This window comes from Carassius carassius, chromosome 33, assembly GCF_963082965.1.
Source record: "Carassius carassius chromosome 33, fCarCar2.1, whole genome shotgun sequence".
NCBI lineage: Eukaryota > Metazoa > Chordata > Actinopteri > Cypriniformes > Cyprinidae > Carassius > Carassius carassius.
Window position 1 is genome coordinate 19,764,574 of NC_081787.1, and position 24,753 is coordinate 19,789,326.

General features: G+C 36.2%; 1 protein-coding gene across 1 annotated transcript in view; it reads left to right on the top strand.

Moving 5' to 3' along the window:
* LOC132113928 (GPI ethanolamine phosphate transferase 2-like) overlaps nt 1-19,317 on the top strand; it is a 103,163-nt gene extending 83,846 nt beyond the window's left edge. Inside the window, exons 10-13 of the mRNA XM_059521985.1 lie at nt 576-767; nt 10,094-10,412; nt 13,039-13,202; nt 18,442-19,317. Coding sequence (XP_059377968.1) covers nt 576-767; nt 10,094-10,412; nt 13,039-13,202; nt 18,442-18,661 — 895 coding nt within the window. The 3' untranslated portion in view covers nt 18,662-19,317. The remainder of the gene's footprint in view (nt 1-575; nt 768-10,093; nt 10,413-13,038; nt 13,203-18,441) is intronic.
* The last annotated feature ends 5,436 nt before the right edge of the window (nt 19,318-24,753 follow it).

Sequence of the window (24,753 nt, forward strand, 5' to 3'; positions counted from 1 at the left end):
ATTTTTAAAGCGTTTTAATTTTCATTTTAAGTTTGAAAACTTCCACGGAGTAGTTAATTCCATCATTAAATATGTCCACAATCTTGAAAATGTGTTTTCTATTTTATTTTATTTTAATTTATTATTTTGTTAATGTGAAGTAATAATTGATGCAATATTTCTGACTTTCGACTGAGCAGCATTTTTTAATCTGGTGTTTTTTATTATTATCAACATGTTGTGGATTTCCAAGTTCCAAAGTTACATGCTCTATTGCAACTTGTCATTCTGTTGCACTTTTCCAAGCAATGAGTGTGAAATTCCGAGTTAAATGGAACGCAGCGAATTTGGAGCAGTGAGACTTCCGACATGACAGAAATCCAAACGGAAACGGCAACAAATTGTGTTATTGCACAGAAACTCAGTTTAACTTGGAAGATTTGTTGCGTCATGCTTGTTTATGCTGTCATAAAGTGTTTGTTTTGAGTTCAAATCACACGGGCTTTGTCTTTCTGCGGTTTTATATTCAACGTTTGCATGCATATAAGGAGAACATGTCTGCTTGTTGTTTATTCACCGTGTGTGTGTGTTTTCAGTGGGGATCATAAGGCGTTCCTCTCTGTGTTGGCGGTGGTGTCTCTGGTTCTGATCTTTCTCCTGGTTCAGCGTCACTGCTCGCTGGTGTCTAAGATCGCTCTGGCTCTAGGCCTCCTGGGAGTTTACAGCTATCGCGCCGCCGTTGGAAACGTCCTGTTCCCATGGCAACACAGCAGCCGTGCCGTCTTCAAGTAAGTTTGATGATATTGAAATATCTTATTGGCATTCCTTGAATGTCAAATGTTGAATAAATTAGCTCTCCTCATTATCGTTGTTGTCCAACAGTCTGATGTTTCTTTGCTAACTTACTGTCCGTGAGCTCCTCTCGTCGGAAACCTGACTTGCTAAATGTGGGGATTGAGTGTTTTCCGAGGGTTTTTAATGTGAGAGCTTTACCTAAGAGGTTTTAGTTCTGACTCCCATTTGTTAAATGGAATAGTTCACCCAAAAATGAAAATTCAAACAGTTGCTGGTAGCCATTGACTTCCATATTATGAAAAAGCAATGCTATGGAAGTCAATGGCTATTGACTTATTGGCTGTTGTGTTACCAGCATTCTTAAAATCTCTTCGTTTGTGGTCAACAGAAGAAAGAAACTCAGGTTTGGTCTTTGACGTGAATTAGACCATGGATGCTTTGGTCCAAAAAGAACCGAATACACATTCAGAGCCCAAATCATGTCTGATCTTCCACACACTGACTGGACAAATCACGTCAGCACACATCAGACTGAGCCCTTTTACTGGTCTTATTGTCACTGATTCCTTGATGCATCAGACTATGGAAGTAAATTCAATTGCGAACACATTGTGTCCTGTGTTCACAAACACCTAGATGCTGCATATTAGATCAGATTTTGAGATTGTTGTTGGTTTAAAATGCTTGTTGAGCTCCTCTGTGACAGAGCTATTGCTCTTTAAGCTCTATTTAAAGTATTTGAACAGTTGTAGTTTCTTTGTAATATGTATTGCATGCCATGCAAAATGTGTGTGAATATGATTATATAGTTTTGAGGTTTTATAAGCACTTTATAAGCATTTTCAGCATAATTACTCCAGTCTTCAGTGTCACATGATCCTTCAGAAATCACTCTAATAAGCTGATTTGCTGCTCTACATTTCTGATTAATGTCAATGTTGAAAACAGTTGTGCTATTTCATATTTTGCATATACCAGTTCTTCACCCACACTCATAAAAGTACAAATACTTTTCTGAGGCATACACACACAGTTCCAGTTTATTTCTGTGACAAAATATCACTGCTCGCCTCTTCCCCTTGACATTTACTCCCACCTAATTAAATCTTTGACCTCCTGCCCTTGGTGTAGCGCCACAGGCTGTGTTCCGTTACACACTCTCCGTATGACAGAGGGAGCGCGAGCGTGAGGTAATTGGCAGTGCCACCCTGTGCCACCAGAGTCACTCTCACACTCATTAATCACTGCAGGACATTGTTTATGTTGCCCTGGCAACCTCTGGCTCGTCTGTTTAACAGACGTCCAATGACTTCTGACACATCAGTTACTTTTCCTCTCTCTCCCTTGTCTCTGTCTTTATATCATACGCTTTCTGCTTTTGACCCAAATTAATGTTTATTATAGTGCATTTAAAGGGGTAGTTCAGCTAAAAATGAAAATGTAATTTACTCTCATGTCATTTCAAACCTGTATGAATTTTTGTCCACTACGGAGAAAAGTGCACTTGTTGATTTTTTTCCCCATGCAATTAAATTAAATGGGAACTGAGGATTTACAAAAAAAGTAAATAAAGTAAAAAAATAATTCCCTTTTATTTAAATTACCTTTCAAGTAGTACCCACACGTATCAGAGAAATCCCATAACTGAATATGGCAAATTAGAGTCAATCATCTTATCGATAAAATCGTCATCTCATTGTTTTCCCCTAAAATATACTTGCGCTTTAACTGTACTAACCTTGAGAAATATAAATTTTGCCATGCTTAAGATAAAGGCACTAAATTATATGAATACAACTAATATGTTTTTGTATATAATGTGTGTGTGTGTGTGTGTGTGTGTGTGTGTGTGTGTGTGTGTTACAGTATAATAGTATAATTTTACACACACACACATACATATATATGTATATACACGAGTGTGTGTGTACAGTATGTGTATATAGTTTTTGTTAATATTTTGAATTCGATTTTTTTATATTTTCTGTTTTCTCTCTAGTGTTATTTAAAGTGTTACTAATTTCTTATTTAGTTTTAAATATAATTAAATAATAAATGACCCAGTTAACAAGTAAACACTGACAGCTGACTCCGTTCTTCTTCTGTGCTGTTGTGTATGTGAGTGTGATCAAGCCATTCACACAGTTAATACCTCTCTGAATAGATATGTAAATTACAGATGTTTCACGCTGCTCTTAGAGCCGTAAACAACCTCTAGTCTGTTTTGCATCTGATTTATCCATGTTAGAAGACCAAAACAAGAATTATTACACCACATGCACGAAACAAGCTACTAAACAACTCAGTGTGGGGTTTTTAGTCAATGCAAAATGTTTCTTCATGTAAACAAGAAGTATTCATAGCTTTTCTGACTTCATAAGCACATTTTTAATGTATGTATGTACACATCATAATTATATTAGACAGCGTCACATATTTTACTGGCCAGCCAATCCCAGAATACAATGCAACAAGGTAAGTGAAAAATGGTACAAATCTAAGATTAATTTTGACCTCACGGTTGTTTGGTTTTGCTTTTTTGGAACATTGTTCTAGCTTTGATTAAAAAATATAAATTAAACCAAAGCGCAGTCGACTGTAGTGGAGAAAAACCACAAACACACAAAAGACGGACTGAAAAGATGTCAAGCAAGATGCTCAAAGCTGTTTACAGGGGAAATGATTGTTGTCAGAGAAAACTGAGCCCAAAAGAAATAAACAGGAATTTTGGCGGAGACAGTAATTTTGTGGTATTTGAGTGGAGTGTGGAAAATGAAGTGTGGGAGCGTCTAGTGACAGTATGAGATATCGGCTGAAGTCAACATCATAAACTGTGTTGCCTGAAAAGCATGTTACATGGAGAATATAGAAGCTCCACAGTCGTACGACTTCAACAAAATCTTGTTTACTATCAGAGAGAAGAATATGACTTCCTCAAACTCTACTTAAGGGACCGAGGAAATATTGTGAGCTGTTACAGGTCTGGTGAAAACATAGCACTCTGTGCATTAAAGCTGAAAGCGCAGACAGTTCCTCCAAAAAATAATAAGGAAAAACAAAAGGGAAACATTTTAAAATAATTTTCTTCAGGCAGGGCAGATATACTCGCTAAAATGAAAACACATCCAAGTAGTAACTCCACAGTTGATGGATTTTTTTCTGTTCAGTAGCTCAAGTGTGACTGATAGGATTTTTTGTGTACTCTTTTCGTTTTTTTGTAATATATACCAGTTTTGTGCCCTTGAAAAGGAAATGATTATGTATGTATGAATTTATTTATTACAATTTTTCTGTGATTTTAGTCTCTCTCTATACACACACACTCGGGCAATTAAAAGTTTGGAATAATTACAATTTTGTAAAGCTTTTGAAAGACGTTTCTGATGCACACCAAGGCTGTATTTATTTGATCAAAAATACAGTAGAAACAGTAATGGGACTGTAAATTCAATTTAATTACATATTTTAAAATGTAATTTATTCCTGTGATGGCACAGCTGAATTTTCTATTATGTTGCTGCTCAAGAAACATTTCCTGTTATGATCAGTGCTGAAAACCGTTGTGTTTCAGGTGTTAATAACAATGTTCTTGAGGATACATTGAAACCACAATTTTTATTTTTAATATATTTATTTATTCATTCACTTATTTAATTATTCATTTATAAATTGAATGGTATGTTCAAAAGAATAGCATTTATTTTAAAAAAAACATTGCCGATGTCTTTACAACTTCCTGTTTCCATCAGAAACCAAAACGTTGAATGATGTTCACTAACACTGTGAAGTTCTTGTACTCCGTTGGTGCCAAAGGCCATACATGAGACTGTACTGCCCTGCACCCTTGAAATAGCTCGCCTCAAGTGCTCTACCCTCCAGAGGGAGCAGGGCGCGGAATTTTCCCTTTTTTCTCAGTGTTTTAGATCCAAACACATCTGAAGAGAGTAATTAAAAGCATTCCGGCACACCTGCGTCAGGACGAGGCCCATAAAAAGCTCTGTATTTTTATCCTGATTAATCTAGGGGTATGTGTTGTGCTGACACCTCATTTGAGAATGTTTATGCATGCGGATCCCACACAGAGATGGGAATGAATTCTGCCTCAGATCAAGAAATAGAAACATTTCTCCTCTAAAGCTTTTTGAGATACTACCTGTAGAAAAAGGGTTTAGACAACAAGTGTGGCATGTAACTCGTCTCTCACAGTTTGTGCTACAAACATGCATAATATCTCAAATCGTGTGGCTTGTTGAGGAGAGGTGTGCAGGTGCTTTTCTAAAAAAACTGATGTGCAGTTTCTGACATGGAGATGAGCTATTACTCTGAATATCATTTCAAAAACCTAGCAATGATGGCACAAATTTTTCATGTGTTTGTTAATCATTATAGCCTGAATGATACTATGATCTAGGCTCTAGGGCTAATATATATAATTATATTATATATAATATATAATTATATATATATATATATATATATATATATATATATATATATATATATATATATATATATATATATATATATATATATATATATATATATATATATAATTTAATGCATGTTTGTCTTTTTTATATTATAATTTTTTGCTTTATTTATTTAGTCGTTTATTTATTTGAACAAACTTTTCATTATTTTAATTTTTATATTTCATATTTGTATTTTTTCTTATTTTTTATTCATTCATTTGTTCTTTCCAATGTTTTTTTTTCTCTTTTTTTATAATTTTTTGTTTCATTCATTCATTCATTCATTCATTCATTCATTCATTTATTCCTTCTTTATAAGAATTCAACACCCTAGCAACCTATTTATATTTATTTTTCTTTTCTTTTTATGTATTTTTTCATTTATTATATTTATTAAACCTTTATTTAATTTTTTTTTTCCTTTATTTTTATTTGTATTTTCGTATTAACTTTTAATCTAATGGAAATTGTATTTATTCCAATATTTTTGTTTATACATTTTTGTTAGTTTGTTCATTTGATCTTCCTTTTTTATTTATTTGCTTATTCGTTCACTTATTCTTGCAGTTGTTCAGCCTTATTTATTTATCAAAATGCAACACCCTAGCATCCACCCACTGCACCCTAGCTACCATCTAGAACTCCCTAGGAACCATGGCACGACTTTCGCATGTGTTAATGTTGGCCATAATAACCTGCCTGACTCGGTCAAAGTGCTCAAAGTCTGCTGTAGGGTTAAAGGTCATTGTTTCTTTCATTTCCTCCAAAATCAGACGGACAGCTGTGGGCACAACAGATCAGCAACACTGGAGTTGAATTAAACAGAATATGGGGATGAATGAATAAATAAACAGACATTTTGTGTCTTCAGCATAATTATTGAGTTTATATAAGTCAGCGCGTGGGGTCTGTTGTCCTGAGAACACCGATCATGGTCTTGCACAATGTTTGCCTTAATAAGAGTGGACATTTTTAAATCTGACGTAAGATCTGGAAACCCAGACCACCTTTCCTTTCCGCATTTCTCACACACACACACACACACATTATTGTTATTTTTGCGCATTTCACACATCTTCAGTGCCAGACTGAAAACTGTCAGCCCGAGTGAATCTCTGGCAGAACTCAAAGATTAAGGATGTTCAAGTAAATGCTACGCAAAAACATAACAAATGTCAGTCTGTTTGGCTAGATCTGCATAGTTTCTGAGGGTAAGGATGCATAGGTTTTTTGCTGGATTTGACACCGTTTACAAGGTTCATAATGTTTGTGAATCCAGCACATTGTAAAATGAGCCTCATTTGCATGGATTTGCCTAATGAAGAATGACCTATTTATATATGCATGTTGCAGCACTGTAAAAGTGCATATGCAGCTGGTTTTGATGGACATTGTATGTTTAGATTAATCTTCACTTTCAGTGTTATTCGTCACTGGAAACTTGGCCAGGTTATTGCCTTCTAGATGGTTCAAGATGAACTGTCAGTATGAACATGAGTTCAGTAGTAAAACATGATTCCAGTGAAGTTATTGTATTTTTTTTTTTTTGCTTATTTATCAAGAAGCTTTTGCTGACATCAACGATTTGAGGTGCACTGATGTTAGTTTTATTCATTCTGTGGCACAACAGAGCTTCATAAATGTTCTAGAGATACAGTTCCTTTAGTGGCCTTTAGATGTGCAGTCTGTTCATTCACAGCAGTTTAGTGGAGCTTGTTTAGCAGCACCCTGTCAACAAGGGGGCGGGGCTTAGGAGTAACACCTTCTGATTGGTGCTTACTAATGAGTCGTAGCCTATTGGGAGCAACATTTGATCGGTGCTCACTGAAGGGGTGGGACCTATTTGTTCTTTCTTTTTTTGAACAATAATGTTCATACAAATCGTCAGTATTTTTTTTCAACTATTTGATCTTTCTTTTATTTTTTTCTTCATTCATCTGTTATTTTGTTCCTTTGATCGTTTTTGCTCATTCATTCATTCATACTAAATATTGTAGAAACTTAATTTTCTAAAAAGTTGCTTTGCAATGATTTGTATCGTAAAAACAAATAAACTCGAATTGAATTGAATTCTAAATGGATTTTCATTTTTTTCTTGTTCATTCTTTTGATTATTTTAACTTTATATATTTATTTTGTTGATTTCTGCAATTGTTTCTTCCTGAATGGACACTTATGCCTTCATTCGCTCTCATTCTTTCTTTCACACTCTGATTGAGATGCTCTCATTGTAGACAAATAAAGCATGATGTCATCTGCATTCTTTCTCTAAGAAAAGACATGCTAATGTGTTTTGGCTCTCTCTCTCCTTTATTATGCTGTAGTTCACAATAGCATTTTAAAACTACTTGGCACTTTGTTGCTCACCATTATGTAATTTCATACCTGAGTGACTTTCTCACTTCTCTGGAACTGAAATTGTAAAAAAAAGATTCATTCTGCTCTTTTCCATACAATGAAAGCTTGTATATGAATTTAGAAGAATTGGAAAGGAATAGTGCAAACATTTTGCATAAACTCAATCTCCTTTTGTGCTCCACAGAAGAAAGTAAGTCAAACAAGTTGTAATGAGTGTCTTTCTCATGAAGCACTCAATATTGAAACAGTTCACGTTTATTGAACTTAAAACAATAGTTTGTTGGGTAGCATTATTTTACACAGGAATGTACAAAGGAACAAATGAAATAGAAAGATCAAATAAACAGAAGAAAAAATTAATTAAAATGAACAAAAAGTTCTTCCACTATTGCAGGATTGAGCAAAATTAACGAAAGAAATAGAAAAATCACATGAACAACCATTTAGAATGAATGAATGAAATGTAAAGCTGAATGAACAAATTAGCTAGCGAAAAAGATCAAAGGAACAAAGTAACAAAAGAATAAACAAAAATAAAAAAGTTAAGATAAAATAATTGAAATAAATAAAAATACTGAAGGATTGCACGTATGAACGGTTGAGCAATTTTTTAAAAAATTAAAATGAATAACAAAAGAAACAAACAGTTAATAGTAAATAAATAGACTGCACTTCTGGATGATCTCATAAATAAATAAATAAATAAATAAACAATAAATGAACAAACAAAAAGAAAATCAAAAAGACAAACTAACTAATAAGCAAAAATGAAAGATCAAACAAATTAATTAATGAATAAATTAACAGGAAAGAAAGTCAAACAGTTTGTATCAACGTGTGAATAAATTATGATTTTTTTTTTTGTTTGTTTGTTTAAAACATGCCTTCTTAACCTTTATAAATATTATAGTTCACACAGTTTATTGAATTTAAAGCATTAGCTTTGCAGGTGGCATTATTGTGATAGAGCACAATACTAATTGTTCCTCATTTGTTTGTGCAGGTTAAAGCAAATCCAGTGACTGGACTCTCATTCAAGTGTGTGTGTGTGTGTGTGTGTGTGTGTGTGTGTGGGTGGGTCTGGTGATTTTATCCAGCCGTCGCCATCAGTTTGACACTTTTTCCTGCTGCGTCACTCTCTCTGCATATGCGTACGTCCCTAGGAACAGCGTGCCGTTGCCAAGTTCTGGTTGGCATGGTAACACGTGTTTTACTAAGTGTTTTGTGCAGATGTAGTTTGCTCTCTGATAGAGATTATTTACAGTGAAGAGGAACAGAGACAGAGTGGCAATAAAAGTGATGAGATTTTCCTTATTCTCCTGGGAAATTGCTGGAATCCCCCGCCTGTTTTGCTCTAATCACATTTAATGTGACTGATCCAGTGTTTTGTGAAACTGCAGAGTCTCCAGCTACAAGCGACTGATGATTTAACATAGTTAAAGAACATAGTCACCCTTTTGAAAAGGAGCTTTTAAAAACTGCACTATACAAGCAATTTACACAAAGTGCTTCTAAGCTATTCAAGGGGACAATGTACTGTATCTTAAACTAGATTGGATTATATAATTTAATCAGAAGTATTTCTGGTTAAAGAATAAAGGTTTCAAATGAGTGGATCTTGATTAGAGTGACAGCATTAAGCCGTTCACACCAAGAACTATAACTATAAAGATAACTATAAAGATAACGATATTAGCGTCCACACCGGCTCTTTAATGTGTCGTGACGGATTGCTGTAGCACCTCAGTTCAAGCTGCATGTGAACCATTTATTTGTTCCTCCTTACTAGTTATAGCATGAAATAAACATGAATGAACATCAGAGGGTATCTTGTTTCAATCACGGAGAGATGTCAGTACATGTTTGTGATGAGTGGGCGGGGCCGAGAGCCGTGGGAACGGAGCCTGCTGCCATCCTCCATGATGAAGAGGAGCAGGGAACTCCTTCCGGTTGCCCTGAACCCGGAGGAGCCGTCGCCATCCATCAGGCGGTGGAGGAGGGCTAGTCAGCGCCGCCTCCAGGCATCAAAACGTTTACATGAATCTGTCATAATTTAGATACAAATGGGTCATTGAATGTACTTTGTCCTGACAGTAGAAGTAATAATTTAAGGTGTTTAGCTTGCAGTGTGGTCTATCTGTTTCTCTGATGCTGACCTGATATTGTCCCAGCCGTTTTGCTGCATCTACTACATTGTAAAAAGCAAGAAGGTGGTCTTTCAGGTTTCCTCCTGGTGATCCCGCTGACCTCCTGTGGGCAATAATAAGTAACTTCTGCTCTCTGCTGCGGAGCGCCAAACCTCACTGTTATTGATTCTCTCCTGGCTTCACAAGCTTTGTCCAAAATGAAGACGAGCCTTCAAACAAAAGGGTGCTTGCAGTCGATATTGATTCTTCTGTGTGTTAGAAAGAGAGCGGGTGAAAAAGTGAGTGTCTTCAATGATCCTAAACAAGAATCTTTCCTTCTGCTTTTCTCACGTTCTTTTTCAGGGGAACCGTCGAGGCGCAATTCGTCTACGTTTTCGTCCTCGGTATCTTATTCACCGGCGTGAAGGACCTGTTGCGCTCGCAGGTGATGTCGTCAGCGGTGGACAGCAGGCGGCTGAAGAGCAGAGGACTGTGGGAAGTGTACAGTGGCGTGGTGTTATTGGTGGCTTTGTTGTTCAGAGCTCATAATTTGCCCACGCTGGCCTGCTGTCTGCTCATCCAGACAATCATGGCTCAGTTCATCTGGAAGAAGCTCCACTACGATGCTGCCCAGACCACCATCATGCACTACTGGTTCGGCCAGGCTTTCTTCTACTTTCAGGTAATGAGGAGAGGATTGCATCCATAAGAATGGCTTTAAGTGTAGACAATAGAGGTCTGGTTTCTTCCATTAATGCATATTGATTAAATAATTGTAGTTTCATCATTCTCAGGACGTTTTTGCACATTCAGGTCAATTGCTTGGTCCAAACCTAAGTTTGATTCCATTAAGAGTTTTAACACTTTTCACATTGGATTGATGAAGGGTTTACATTGCAATCCAGAATAAGACTGATTTTGGACTATTTGGCACCGAATTTTGGTATGTTTGTAATATCAACATTACAATACCATCATTAAGAGTAGTTAATGAAGAAGTGTTAACAATGGGAAGCAAGTATAGAAAGTGAATGTTTTTGTCCGGTTTAACAAAATTGTACACATGCAAAACCTTTACTTTTTACTTTTTTGATGCAATTGTTGACTAAAACCATTAAAACATTTTTAATAGAAAAAAACTACTATAAAATATTGGAATATATAATATAGAAATATTAGGAAAATGTGAAACATAAATGCAAATTAGAAATGTTGTCTTGATTACAAAAAAAAAAAAAATATATATATATATATATATACATGCGCTTAATATTCTTGTGGAAACCGTGATGCATTTTTTCAGGATTCTTATATGAATACTGTAATATAATTATTTAGTAACATTATAAATATCTTAACCTTTCACTTAACACTTTCGATCAATTTAATGTGTCCTTGCTGATAATAATAAGACATCACATTATTTTAATAATATTTTACAATTTTACTGTTTTTACTTAATTTTCTTTTCATCAAATAAATTTAGTTTTGATAAGCAGAAGAGACTTCTTTTAAAAACGTTACATATTTGTAATTATTCCAAACGTTTAGTATAAATGACAAACATTAGTACAAATAACATCAAAACTGACATGAAATAAACGTCACCAAATGTTTTGTCTGACCAATAGCAGACTGGTGATCTCTTTATAAACCTGATCAAAAGAATCAGGTTTATAATGATACATAAAGAGTAATTCAGAGCTGTGTGTGTGTGTGTACAGTTAAGGGTCATAAATGGTGCTTTACTGGCCAGTTATAATTTAAAGTGCCCAAGCAAGGAATTATGGGCTTGACAATGACATCATCATCAAAAGGACAGTCAGGGTCAATGCAACTGAACTGTCAGAGGATGGATATATTTCTCTCTTTCTAGCCATTAAGCAGGGTGAAAGTGATTGTTAATTGTAAAGTGTCACATTGATTTAGTTAATTTTTTCCGCCCCAAACCTGACACTGCAAACTAGCATGAAATAATGGGACTAAGAGAGGCAGGAGGAGAGCATTGAGGAGGAAGATTTTCCAATCTGTGACAGACACAGCCTGAGCCACTGACAGGAAAGAGCAGGATCTGTTTGTTTATTTCCCCTCTTCCTCTTCCTTCCATCAGCCGAGGGACCCTGAGACTCCAGTCTGTCAGCAGAGACTAGAAACACAAGGCGCTTCTCTCACCTCTCCTGAGTAAAACCTCTGTTGCATCAATTTACTACTGTTTCTATCGGCTTCTTCAGTTGAACCCCTCAGACCTAAGATATTTACCTGGTTAAAGTTTGGTTTAAGGGTTAGTTCACCCTTTATGATAATTCTGTCATTAATTACTCACCCTCGTGTTGTTCCAAACCCGTAAGACCTTCGTTTATCTTCAGAACATGAATTAAGATATTTTTGATGAAATCTGAGAGCACTCGGACCCTGCATAGTAACGCAGCTATAATGTCTCCAGGTCCAGAAACATAGTAAGGACATCTGTAAAACAGTCCATGTGACATCAGTGGCTCAACTTCAGTTTTGCAAAGCTACGAGAATACTTTTTGAGCAAAAAGAGAACAAAAATTATATAATTTATTTAATTATTCGGGTTAACTTCCCCCCCGAGTTATGTCTTTCACCATTTTGGAGAGTACCCAAGAGCGTAATCGACGTGAACAGTGTTGTTTACGTTCTGGGGAGAAAGCACACTCTTGAACGTAATCTGCGTAATCAGCGTTGTTTTCACCTGGTTGGAAAGTTTGCGTATGCATTGTGATACTCTCTAAAAATGGTGAAAGACGTAACTCAGGGGAGAAGAATTGTTGAATAAATTGTTGTTTTTGTTTTCTGTGCACTCAAAAATTGTTCTCGTAGCCTCGCAAAACTGAAGTTGAGCCACTGATGGCACATGGACTGTTTTACAGATGTCCTTACTACGTTTCTGGACCTGGAGACATTACAGTTGCGTTGCTATGCAGGGTCTGAGAGCTCTCACATTTCATCAAAAATATCTTAATTCATGTTCCGAAGATGAACGAAGGTCTTAAGGGTTTGGAACGACATGAGGGTTTTCATTTTTGGGAGTACTAGCCCTTTAATGGCCATATTGCATACATTTTTTAGCAACTTTTTTAAAATGGCTACACATGTGTAGGGATTATTATTATTAATGTTCAGGATTCTCAGATGTTGGTTGGTTAATGGTCAAATAACATGCAAGTTAAAAGAAAAGAAAATTGTTAATGTTTTATTTTAATTAGTTTTTATTTAGAAATTATATATATAAAATGCTAAAATCTATGTCAACCGCTTGTGTTTATGTTATATGGTCTTTTCAGGGAAACTCTAATAACATCGGGACGGTGGACATCTCTGTGGGTTTTGTGGGTCTGGATAGTTACGTAGAAGCGCCTGCCATTTTCCTGACGGCGCTGAGCACCTACGCAGGACCGCTGCTCTGGGCCTGTCATCTGCTGTGTTTCCTCAGCTCACAGAGAGACAGGTAACACAAATTATAAATTATAAAAATTATAAAATATTTATTTGTCTAGTAGGTGCTTGTACCTGAAGCATTCAGTGTGTCTTATCAGGAATCGAAAGCCATGACCTCGGCATTGTTAGTGTCAAGGTTAGTACTTTACCTGAGTTACAGGAACAGTGAAAGCCGGAACGTTCTGAATGGAGCCTGTACGTTAAGTGTTTCGAGCTTTAATGCTTCCTTGCAAACTCAGTAATCATACTGAACATGGTCGACATCCAAAAAGACCTTTTGAGCTCTTGAGAAGCTGGCCCCTGATTAAATTTATTTAAACATCCAGCAAAAGCTAGTCCTGAAGAAACACAAACAACTGATAGTTTCTACTCTAAATTCTGATTGGATCAATTGTTTTTGAAGTGCCACTCATCCCTAGTAGGTGATCATATATATTATTATTGTTGACTAAAACTAAAACTCAAAAAAAAGTTAGTACTTGAAATGTTAACTAAAATAAAATGTGTGTGTGTATATATATATATATATATATATATATATATATATATATATATATATATATATATATATATATATATATATATATATATATATATATATATATCAAACTTATTGTCAATCAGTTTAACTTGAAGTGCTAAAATAACTAAAACTGAAATAAAAATCTATTAAAGCTATAGACATATGTTTAAAAACACAATTACAGAAACTTTAAGTAGAATAAAATGAAAACTGAAAATATGAAAGGGAGTGTTTAAAGTTTGGCAAAGAACATTGGTTTACTCAAAATGGCCCCTTTAAAGAGAGTTTTATGCAATAATGCTGCAACAGCCTTCCAGTGTGACACTTCTTCTATTAAAAATACTGTAGTGCAGTAAAAAAGCTTAAAATGACTTATGAATGATAGGGCAATAACACAGTTCTGTAGTTCACTGTAATAAAATCTTTTTTTCTCTTATAGCAAAACTCTTCTTTCATTCTCTTTAGAAGCCTTCAAATTTTGTGCAGCAGTTAAAAAAAAAAAAAAAAATCTCAATGTTTGTGTTACATTAAAAATTTTAAATAGGGACTGTTTTCAAAGATTCAGGACACATCCACATATCAGTTATACGTAATTACAGAGCATTATGGGAATATTAATCAGCGCCAGTCTTCTTAAGATAATTGTTTTAATGGTGCTTGAAGTGATCTGTCAGAGCGAATGAGGAATCAGGGGGCAGTTATTAGAGCTTGAGCTGGTAATGATGGCACAATTAGAGCCACTCATAGAACAATGAATAATGGAAATCATGCCGAGACAATCAGACTCACACACACACACACACACACACACACACACAATCTGTGTGTGTGTGTGTGAGTCTGATTGTCTTGAACTGGCCTCTCAGTTTTCACACAGTAAAATTATTCTTTAAGAGGTCATTCCATGAGCAATCAAATTTTCATTGGTCTTTTGAGCCAAAAGAGTTCAATATGCCATCAAAACATACTGTAACATTCAGTACTCAAGACTTCCTCCGCAGGTTCTGATGTCAGACCAAGATCACCCACATCCACAATGCCTCCCTGGTGTTCAGAAACTTTGTCCATACAGTCATCATTTTTTTTCTTCCATTTTTGCCCACTCAAAAATAAATATATATATAAAAAATGACACTGAAAAAAAAAACCTTTTTAAGGTTTGTACCTGTCTTTTATTAGTTTTTTTTCTTCTCTTTTTTTGTCATTTAATTATATGAAAATTGTCATTGAAGAAATGAATCTTTTTGTTGCAAAAACTGTTGCTAATATTACAAATAGACCTTGTAGGAATATCACAGTGCATTCGACATATCAGAGAGAAGCATATATACAGGATGTTTGTGTGCTAAATGGGCGTTGTTTGAGCCACATTCTGCACAACTATTTGCTTGGTTTGGAAGTGTTTGAATTGCACTCATTGGACCCTCATGAATCAATATTGTGTCAGTGATGTCAGGATTGGGCAAAATTCTGAATTGAACTGAAAAATTCAGAAAGAACTGGTTCAAATTAATCAGCAGAATCCATCTATCGATCATTCTGTCGTTCTATCAGACATTCTGCCTGTAAAAGTCATAAACATTCTAACTTAAGAGCTATTCAAACTTTGCTTTATTAAAAAAATGTTATATGATTTTCTTTGAATTTCAGTTAATTTTGCCTCCATTCAAATTCAAACTTCTGCACCCCATTTTTATTCCTCGATTCAAATTCAGGAATTAAAGAAGATTTCCCCTGAAGTGCTGTCTGACTACAGCAGTGGTCAGACATTCAGTCTGACATGTATAATTCAGCGTGATCAGTCAGCAGTGTCACTACAGCACACACACACACGAGATCCAGGAAATGCTCTTTGATCAATACTCAGCGTTCTGGAATCCCAGCAGGCCTGGCTGACCCGTCCCCCATCTAAGCCGAGCATTTACACAATCCATTTGAGAGCAAGAAATACAGAGGCTTGTTAGAAGATATTTCATTTCCTCCGAGGCAACAGGTGCTTTGTGTTCAGGGATATTGAATCCTGCAAACAATCTACTACCCGAGTGTGGATTTGAATTGCAAATATTTTCATCCGCCGGCAAACTCCTCGTGAGGCAGAAAGTACCACCATTCTGTTCGCGGAGATGTTTGTGACAGGCGCTGGAAAATGATTTTAGGCAGTGCTGTCGGGAATCAGCAGTGGGGACTGTGATCTGGCTGTGCAGTTTACAGAAGATTTGCTGCGAGTATGCGCAGGTCTGCAGGTCTGGTAATCAGCTGGTCTGCTTAGAAAAGCAACATGTCAGTCAAAATGATGGGGCAGTCAAAACTGGACTGGAAAATGTCATTTCTCAGTTGATTCAGTATTAAATGTGGTTTGCTGTTGTCTTGTGTCAATCTAAACTATAGTGTGTCCAACAGAGCAGAGAGCATCATGTTTTAATATTCTTTTCAGTCTGTATACTTTTAATAAACTATATTGTCCTTTCTGTAACATTTCTGTTTTGCAAAACTTGCAGAATTGGTCAAAGCAAACCAGATTGCTCCGGATCTTGCACGTTACAACAGAAAAAAAAAGAATTGATAATTTCACCCCAATACTGAAGATTTAATTATTCATCCTTATGTTGTTTCTTCTGGGGAACATTTTTTATAGATGTTTCTGTGTGTCTGTGTGTGTGTGTGTGTGTGTGTGTGTGTACTTGTTTTTCCATTCTGATGGGGACTTAAACCTGAATACACACAGACTCATAGGGACTCGTGTCACGGTGGGGACCTAAATTGAGGTCCCCACGGGTAAACAAGCTAATAAATTACACAGAATGAAGTTTCTTGAAAATCTAAAAATGCAGAAAGTTTCCTGTGAGGGTTAGGTTTAGGGGTAGGGTTGGTGTAGGGGGATAGAAAATACAGTCTGTAAAGTATAAAAACCATTATGCCTAACAGAAAAGGTGTTAACAGAAAAGCTTGGATTAGGTGCAAATTTATGTAAAATGGAAAAATGGCCGAAAATTCTTCATGACGTTTTCGCAAATAATATGACAGAATTGCACCAGTAAATATTCCCAAGCCATGGGTTTGGGTTCCTCCATCATTACCTGCTGAATTTTCTGTTTAATTCTACAGTATGTTAGAATTTAAAGGGATAGTTCACCCGAAAAATAACAATTCTGTCATTTGCTCACTCTTATGTCATTCCAAACATGCATGACTTTTGTTCTTCTCCTAACACAAAAGAAAAAAACACCATAAAATTACCATAAATGTAGTCCATATACTTGGTGTTTCCCACAGAAAAAAGAAAATCATACAGATTTGGCACATCATGAGGTTGAGTTAATCACTGTCCCTTTAAATGTGTTGTGTCATTTTGATGGTAGTGATTTCTCCTTTCAGTCTTAGGTTTTTGCTTTTTTGTCTCATAACGTAATTTAAATTCACTGATTAGTTTCCAGGTTGAACCATGCACCGCTATCTCACTTATCCTTGTCTACTTCTCTTTCACGGTCACATAAAATCTATGTGCATAATTACAATGGAGAGGAAATCTACTTTATGAATAGAAAACTATTTTATGATAAGTTGGGGCCATCTAGTCCAGTCTTGCCCATTTTAGACCAGTTCAGTCCAATCCAATTCAGTCCAAACCAGTCTAAACCTAATCCAGTTTACAGGATGAGTGCATCTAATCTAGCCAAACCCACTTCAGTCCATACTAGCCCATTCCTGCCCATTCTAGTCCAATTCAAGTCCAATTCAATCTGTTTCAGTCCATTCTAGTCCAGTCTAATTCAGTTCAGTAATCTAGCCTAGTAAATGTATTCCAGTAAAATCAACTCCAGTTCAGCGCAGTATAACCCAGTCCAGTTCATCGATTGAGGCCATTTAATCTAGCCTAACCTACTGAATTCTGCTTTAGACTGGCCCTGTCAATGTAGTCCACTAAAACCAACTCCAGTCCAGTTTACTGCAGTGTGGTCCAGTTCAGGTTATAGTTTGAGGCCATCTAATCTAGCCTAACCCACTTCAGTCCATACTAGTTCAGTCCTGCCCATTCTAGTCCAGTCCAAAGTTGTCTAATACAATTCAGTCTATTATCATCTCCAGTGGATAGGTTAAGGTTTATCATCAACTTCCAGTTAAGTGCATGGTATTTTTAGTCCAGTTTATAGGTTGAGGTAATTTAATCTAGCCAAGCCCACTTCAGTTTATGCTAGTCCAGTCCTTCCCTTAGTCCCTTCTAGTCCAGTCCACTTTATAAGCCGAGGACATCTTTACACTTTAAATGAGTCTAGCCCAGTCCAGTCTATCATCAGCTCCTGTCCATTTATGTGCAGTGTAGTAATATCAAATAAATCCACCAATTCTGTCCATTACAGTCCTTGCTATCTAGTCAAGTGTATGCCAGTCTAATGCAGTCTAGGCCAGCTTGGTCCAATCTAGTCCAATTAAGGTCCCATTATTTTTTTAGAGTGTCAGATTATTGCATATAGACCTGCTAATGGCTGTGCCATCAGCCCATGGCAGGTGACATTTGTCTAAATGAATGTATTGTAAGACATAACATAATCAAAGGTTAGTAAAGGAAGTAATAGCTTCTCCATTAACATTAAACAAGGAATGAACCACAGTCGATGAGACCTGACGGTTTTATGACTACAGCATTGTATAATGACACATTTCAGACTCAGACAAGACCATAACCGAACTGAACTTCTTTATTCTGGTCTTTTTCTCTCTCTGTCAGGGCTATAATGGGTCTCGGTCATGGCAGCTACTGCTTTGCACTCCTGCGGTCCATCCCGGCTGTGTTTTACGTGGTCCTGGTCACCTCGCTCCGATACCACCTTTTCATCTGGAGCGTGTTTTCTCCGAAACTCTTGTACGAGGCCATGCACACCCTCATCACCACCGCTGTGTGTCTGTTTTTTACCTTTATGGATCAGGAACGCTCGGCCAGACCATGAACACAGAACCAGAACCAAAGCCAAACTCAGGTAAAGAACAAACGGTGCAGTTGAGTTTTGTGCACCAAAAGGAGAAATAAATTGAGAGAAAAAGCAATGGGAGAAGGTTTTAGGTAATTCTACTAGTGTGAATGAGATCAACGTTGAGAATTCAGAGCTTACATGGAGATTTGGCTCACTCTATTGACTTTCACTCATTTGTGTGTATGCGATTTAAATTATTTTTGTATTATTTTGGGAGGTCATTGATAGTGCAGATAACATATGGCAAGACTTGTGTGCATACATATGATAATCCCTCTCATTCTCTATGCAGTTTTCTTTCTAAAGCTTTACAGATAATGGAGAGTATAATTCTTTTTGTATCTTTCAATTTCCGTTCCTGACCGTTGCTTCACCTCTAGAATAATATGAGATAAGTTACATCATTAATAACTCTCCCCTCAGATCACAGCAGATATAAGCTCCTCATGCTCTTGAAAGCTTTAAGGGATCTTAAAAGTCTTTTAAATCATATCTAAGCACAGCTACCTGTGACGTTTTTGTTTAATCAGCCTGTTGGAAATGTGAATTGTAAGCTGATTAATCTTAGTAAGTGTTTTTTTCTTTATCTCAGCGCTAAGATCTCTTTAACAATAAAATAAACCCTTTTCTGATTGAGAGTAATTCATTTCTGCATGCTTTTTAAATGTGTGATTCACAGTTTTGCCTCTCCGATTTATGATAAATATCAGTTACTCTATTAAGTGACAATAACAGTGTAACTTAACCAGATGTGATGCAATAACACACTGACCATCACAAGATTTTTTGTGTTTTGCTTTGTTTCTGTCTTTATAACAAAGTGCTCAGTAGCTCCGTCCACCGTGAAATCTTATAGGTCAAAAAACTAAACTTAACTGTATATTAAACAAACATGCTCTGAATGGCAAATTAATGTTTTAAGTTTTGTTTCCATTAATGGTTATGGACGGTTCCATTTATTTTGTTTATGCATCTCTGCTATTGACATACACTACCATTTAAATACAGTTGGAAACAGTAATATTGTGAAATATTTAAAAATTTACAATAACTGTTTTATGTTTGCATATATAATAAAATATAATTTATTCCCTTGATACAAAGGTCCAAAACTCCCATCTTCAGTGTCACAAGTCCCTTCACAAATTATTATAATATGCTGATAATAAGAGACATTTTGTTATTATTATTATCAATGTTGAAAACAGTTGTGTTGCTTGCTTCATAGTTTTCCTTTTTCCTTTCTTTTTTAATACTGAATGTGATGTTTTGCAATGAAGGTGGATGACATTTTTGTTTTTGCTATATTGAATAAATGGGAAGGGATCATACATTTTTAATGTTTATTATTATTGTTGTTACTGTTAAGTTGCAGTCCGTAATGTTATTTAAAGGGGGGTCATATGATGCGATTGAAATTTTTCTTTTGTCTTTGTAGTGTTACGAGCTCTTGGTGCATAACAAAGATACGTAAAGTCGCAAAGACTAAAGTCTAAAATCCAAGGCGATATTCTTTATCAAAGTTGAGACTCTGCCACGTCCCCCTAAAACGGCTCATTTAAACACGCCCCCACATGTCTACATCACTATGTGGAAATATTTGCGTAATGCCGCCCAAATTTCCACGCAAAGACAGAAGGCGTGGTTTCAGTAACCGCAGTTAGTATTGAAGCAGCCATTTCAGGGAGATGTTGTGTGTTTCTGGACCAAGGCAAAAACATTTTGTGTGTGTGTGTGTGTGTGTGTGTGTGTGTGTGTGTGTGTGTGTGTGTGTGTGTGTGTGTGTTTGTGTGTGTGTGTGTGTGTGTGTGTGTGTGTGAGAGAGAGAGAGAGAGAGATAGATAGAGAGACACACAGTGGAGTCAGCTGTCTTAACCGTCCGTGGAACTGATGGTAAAACTGTGGACATTATTAATAGTCTTTATGTCTTTGTCATTTATTTTGAAAGATGAAGCTCACGATTATGGAAAGGTTCGTTACATTTCCGACGAGTGCTTGCGGTGTTTGGGCAATCATAATGCACTGGGTCAGTTGGCCAATCAGTGCAGACTGCGCTTGTCAGAAGGAGGGACTTTGTAGAAAACGACATGTTTGAGAGAGGTGTGGCATAGAGGACCTACAATAATGTACAGTATTTGAAATATTGTGTTTTTTGAACATTAAAGCATGTCAACATATTCTGGTACACCAAATACACAAAATAATGATCTTTGAAAAAGCATCATGTGACCCCTTTAACATCAGGATGCTGATAGAAAATGCTATTCAATAATAGAACTGTTAAAGGAATTGTTAAGGATTCTGGAATCATTTGAATTGTTAAATTCTGTACGATTCCCATCTCTAACCATAGAAGATACTGTGAAGGAAGTGGGCATTTGAAATGTCTGCTTCCTCCCAATGATTCATACTCTGCTTTGACCTTTTTGTTGGCTGGAGTAGTTGATTTTGTAACTTAATGCCTTTTTGAATCACAAACATCCTCCAGGTGAAAGAGAGGAGAGTGTAGTCTCTTTCCCACTGGAGCGAATGCAGTCTGTAGGTTTAGTTTGATTTATGGGATTCAGTTCTGAATGCACTGTTCTGAGTCCCTGATTTAGAGATTACTGAACTCATGCAGTACACTAATTGTACCTTTTCTAAGGGTAAAAATGATAAATATTTGACATGTGAATGTTTACCCTTCATTTAATATGAGGCATAATGTTCAGTCAGCTGGTCATTATGACCAATTAAACCCCACCAAGTATTGTTTCATCCTGAGGGTGTTTATTTTGCAATCATGACTAGATGGCAGTGCATCATTCTGCTTATTGCGGGAGTATGCTAAGTAAATAAATGCAGATTAAATATTAATGTGAGTTAAAATTTCTTCTTTATGTGAGAAGAAAGAGTCTGAAGTAATTGGAATAAAAAATTATTGACATCAAATGCTAAGCTTGACCATTTATAATTGAGTAGTCTAGAGAGCCGTATGATAAGTATTAATTACTGCTGTGAGATTTCATGTGTTAAATTACATATTTTGCCATTTCTTATTAATTTAAAGGACTGATTCACCCAAAAATTAATATTTGCTAAATATTTACTCACCTGCAGGCCATCCAAGATGAAGACGAGTTTGTTTCTTCATCAGAACAGATTTGGAGAAATGCAGCATTACATCACTTGCTCACAAATGAATCCTCTGCAGTGAATGGGTGCCGTCAGAATGAGAGTCCAAACAGCTGATAAAAACATCACAATAATCCACAAGTAATCCAGAGCACTCCAGTTCATCAAATAATGTCCTGTGAAGTGACAAACTACGTGTTTGTAAGAAATTGTGGATTACTTGTGGATTACTATGATGTTTTTATCAGCTATTTAGACTCTCATTCCGACGGCACCCATTCACTGCAGAGGATTAATTTGTGAGCAAGTGATGTAATGCTACATTTCTCCAAATCTGTTCCGATGATGAAACAAACTCTTATCTTTTCTTTTTTTTTTATGTATTTTGTTCTTTTTTTAAATCCCTTCTCAATGTTGACCGTGGTGTGTGTAACTAACCAGCATTCACTGACTCAATCAGTACTTGCTTTGAAGCGTTCAGGGGTTGCTTCTTTCTGCTCAGTAGGTGAAAAACAGTCAAGGACGAGCAGTAGATGTGAGTGAGTATTAAAAAGCCTCTCAAATTAAAGCTCCGAGACTGATTCTCTGTTACCTGTCCATCATCATCTCTCTCTGTCAGTGGACAGGAGAGTTAGTGTGTTTTTAATGTGGTTTACTGTCCATCTGTCTCCTGCTGGTGTCCTTTAACACTGTGTCCTCTGCCAGAGCTGCTGTCCTGCTCTCTGAGCCCTTATCAGTCATTGAGCAGAGCTCAGCCGCTCCATGACTTCGGAAACACTCCATCCGGACTATCACTAACTCTTTTTCTCATACTGTCTTCATAGTCTGCTTTTCTGTCCCACTTTTTCTTCAGCTCTACCTTGTGGGTTGTTTCCCTTATTTTTTTCTTCTTCTCTCAGTTCCTCTCACACTGAGCTGTCTTGCTGTCTACTGCGTACACATCTGTGTTTTTTAATATTACAATTCATTAAGACAGGTCTGTAATACCCGGAGAAATCGATCTGATAGCTTCCCATTTATATCAGCTCATGACAGCAAAAAGTAGTTCAGATTTTGACATTGAGTGGAGCGTATTGGTGTCATGTTTAAAACAAAAGATCGATCTCATTAATCTCAAATGTGTTGTCCATTTGCATTTAGCCAATTTATATAAGCATTAATGCACCTTAATGCAATAAAAGTACCAATGTGATGCTCTAATAAATATAAAAATGCACATATAAATATTGGTGAAAAGTTCATTCTTAACTATTTTACTTACTTTTTAGTACTGAATTAAATACATTTATGATTAACAGTTATTTCAAATCATCTGCTATCTTTAGGTTTTTTTTTGAGCAGCAAATCAGCATATTAGAATGATTTCTGAAGGATCGTGTGACAGTGAAGATTGGAGGAACAATGCTGAATATTCAGCTTTGCATTACAGGAATAAATTGTATTTTAACATGTATTCCAATACAAAACAGTTATTTTAAATTGTTATAATATTTCACAGTATTAATGTTTATACTGTATTTTTTATTAAATAAAGCCTTAGTGAATTTAAAACATAGAAAAAAGACCCCAAAGAACTTTTGGTAGATTTTTTTGAACAACTTACTTTCTCTTAGCATGCATTCTTATTAAGGTACTTACTAGGGTTTGTAATGGAGCTAATTAAAAATCTTCTTGATCATTATTAAGAAGTAATACTGATTAAATAAATATATTTTGGGAATCGAACCCCTGACCTTGACATTCCTAGTGCTGTGCGCTGCTGTTTGAGCTTGAAGGGGTCATAATGACGTTGCTAAAATGAACATTATTTGATGTATTTGGTGTAATGAATTGTGTTGATGTGGTTTAAGAAAAAAAAAATATATATTTTCTAGAGCTGAAACAACGAATCGATTTAATCGATTAAAATCGATTATTAAAATAGTTGTCAACTAATTTAGTCATCGATTCGTTGCTAAATAACTTTTATTTGCCGTAAGCGGCTCATTTCGTGCATATTTCAAATCTGCGGTGACCAAAGTGTGGCAGTAATGAGCCACCGGAGGTTTTACTCAGCCAGTACAACAGGAGAAGTAGCGAATAGCCAATAGCTGGCCTTGTTTTATGTCACGTGCTTCCCGAACAGTGTATCTGCAGCCATAGACATCATATGATGTCTATGTCTGCAGCATTCAGCGTGATGTGGGAGTACTTTACATTGAGCCTTTAAAAAAGAAGAGTAACCTGTAAACTCTGCACTACTGCACTGTTTAAGGGGACGTTCACATATCGCGTCTTTTGCGCGCTCAAGTTCGTTATTTCCAACACCGCGCCGCATCGAGTTAAAAACATTTCAACTTTTCAGAATGTAGCAACCGCACCGCGGGTCATGTGACAAGAACTAACCAATCAGCTTCATCCTTTCCCGTAACAACGTTAAAAGCTCAGTCAAGATGAAAGGAACAGCTGATCATAGTTGTATATGGATTTCCATTTTGAAATAAATTTAGTAGCAGAGCTACTGCAAGCGATTTTTGAGCTGCAAATCCATTTATCCTTTGCTGAAATTTCCGCGTCTTCAAGGAGAGAGCACATCATGGTTGCTTAGCAAAGGCAGACGCCTCAGGGGCGCAACTGCACGAGCGCTTTGGAAAGAAGGAGAAAGCGGTGCGCCTAGCGTTTTCCACGCGTTTTTAGGCGCGATTTGTGAACGGCCCCTAAGACTTTCATTTGTGTAGATTCTCCAGTACAATGTTGTTTGCAAATGTTTAGTCATAAAAGCTGATAACATTGCTTTTTAACAGTTAACATTTAAAGCTTTACTAACATGTTCTGTGATCAGTTTGTCGTTTACCAGTTCAAAATTCAGTCGTGCAGCCTAATTATGACTGAATGAGAGAGGTAAATGTAGATATTTCAAATGCACTTTTTTTCTAAGTATTATTCACTGCTCTTTTTCACACAGCAGGTTTTTT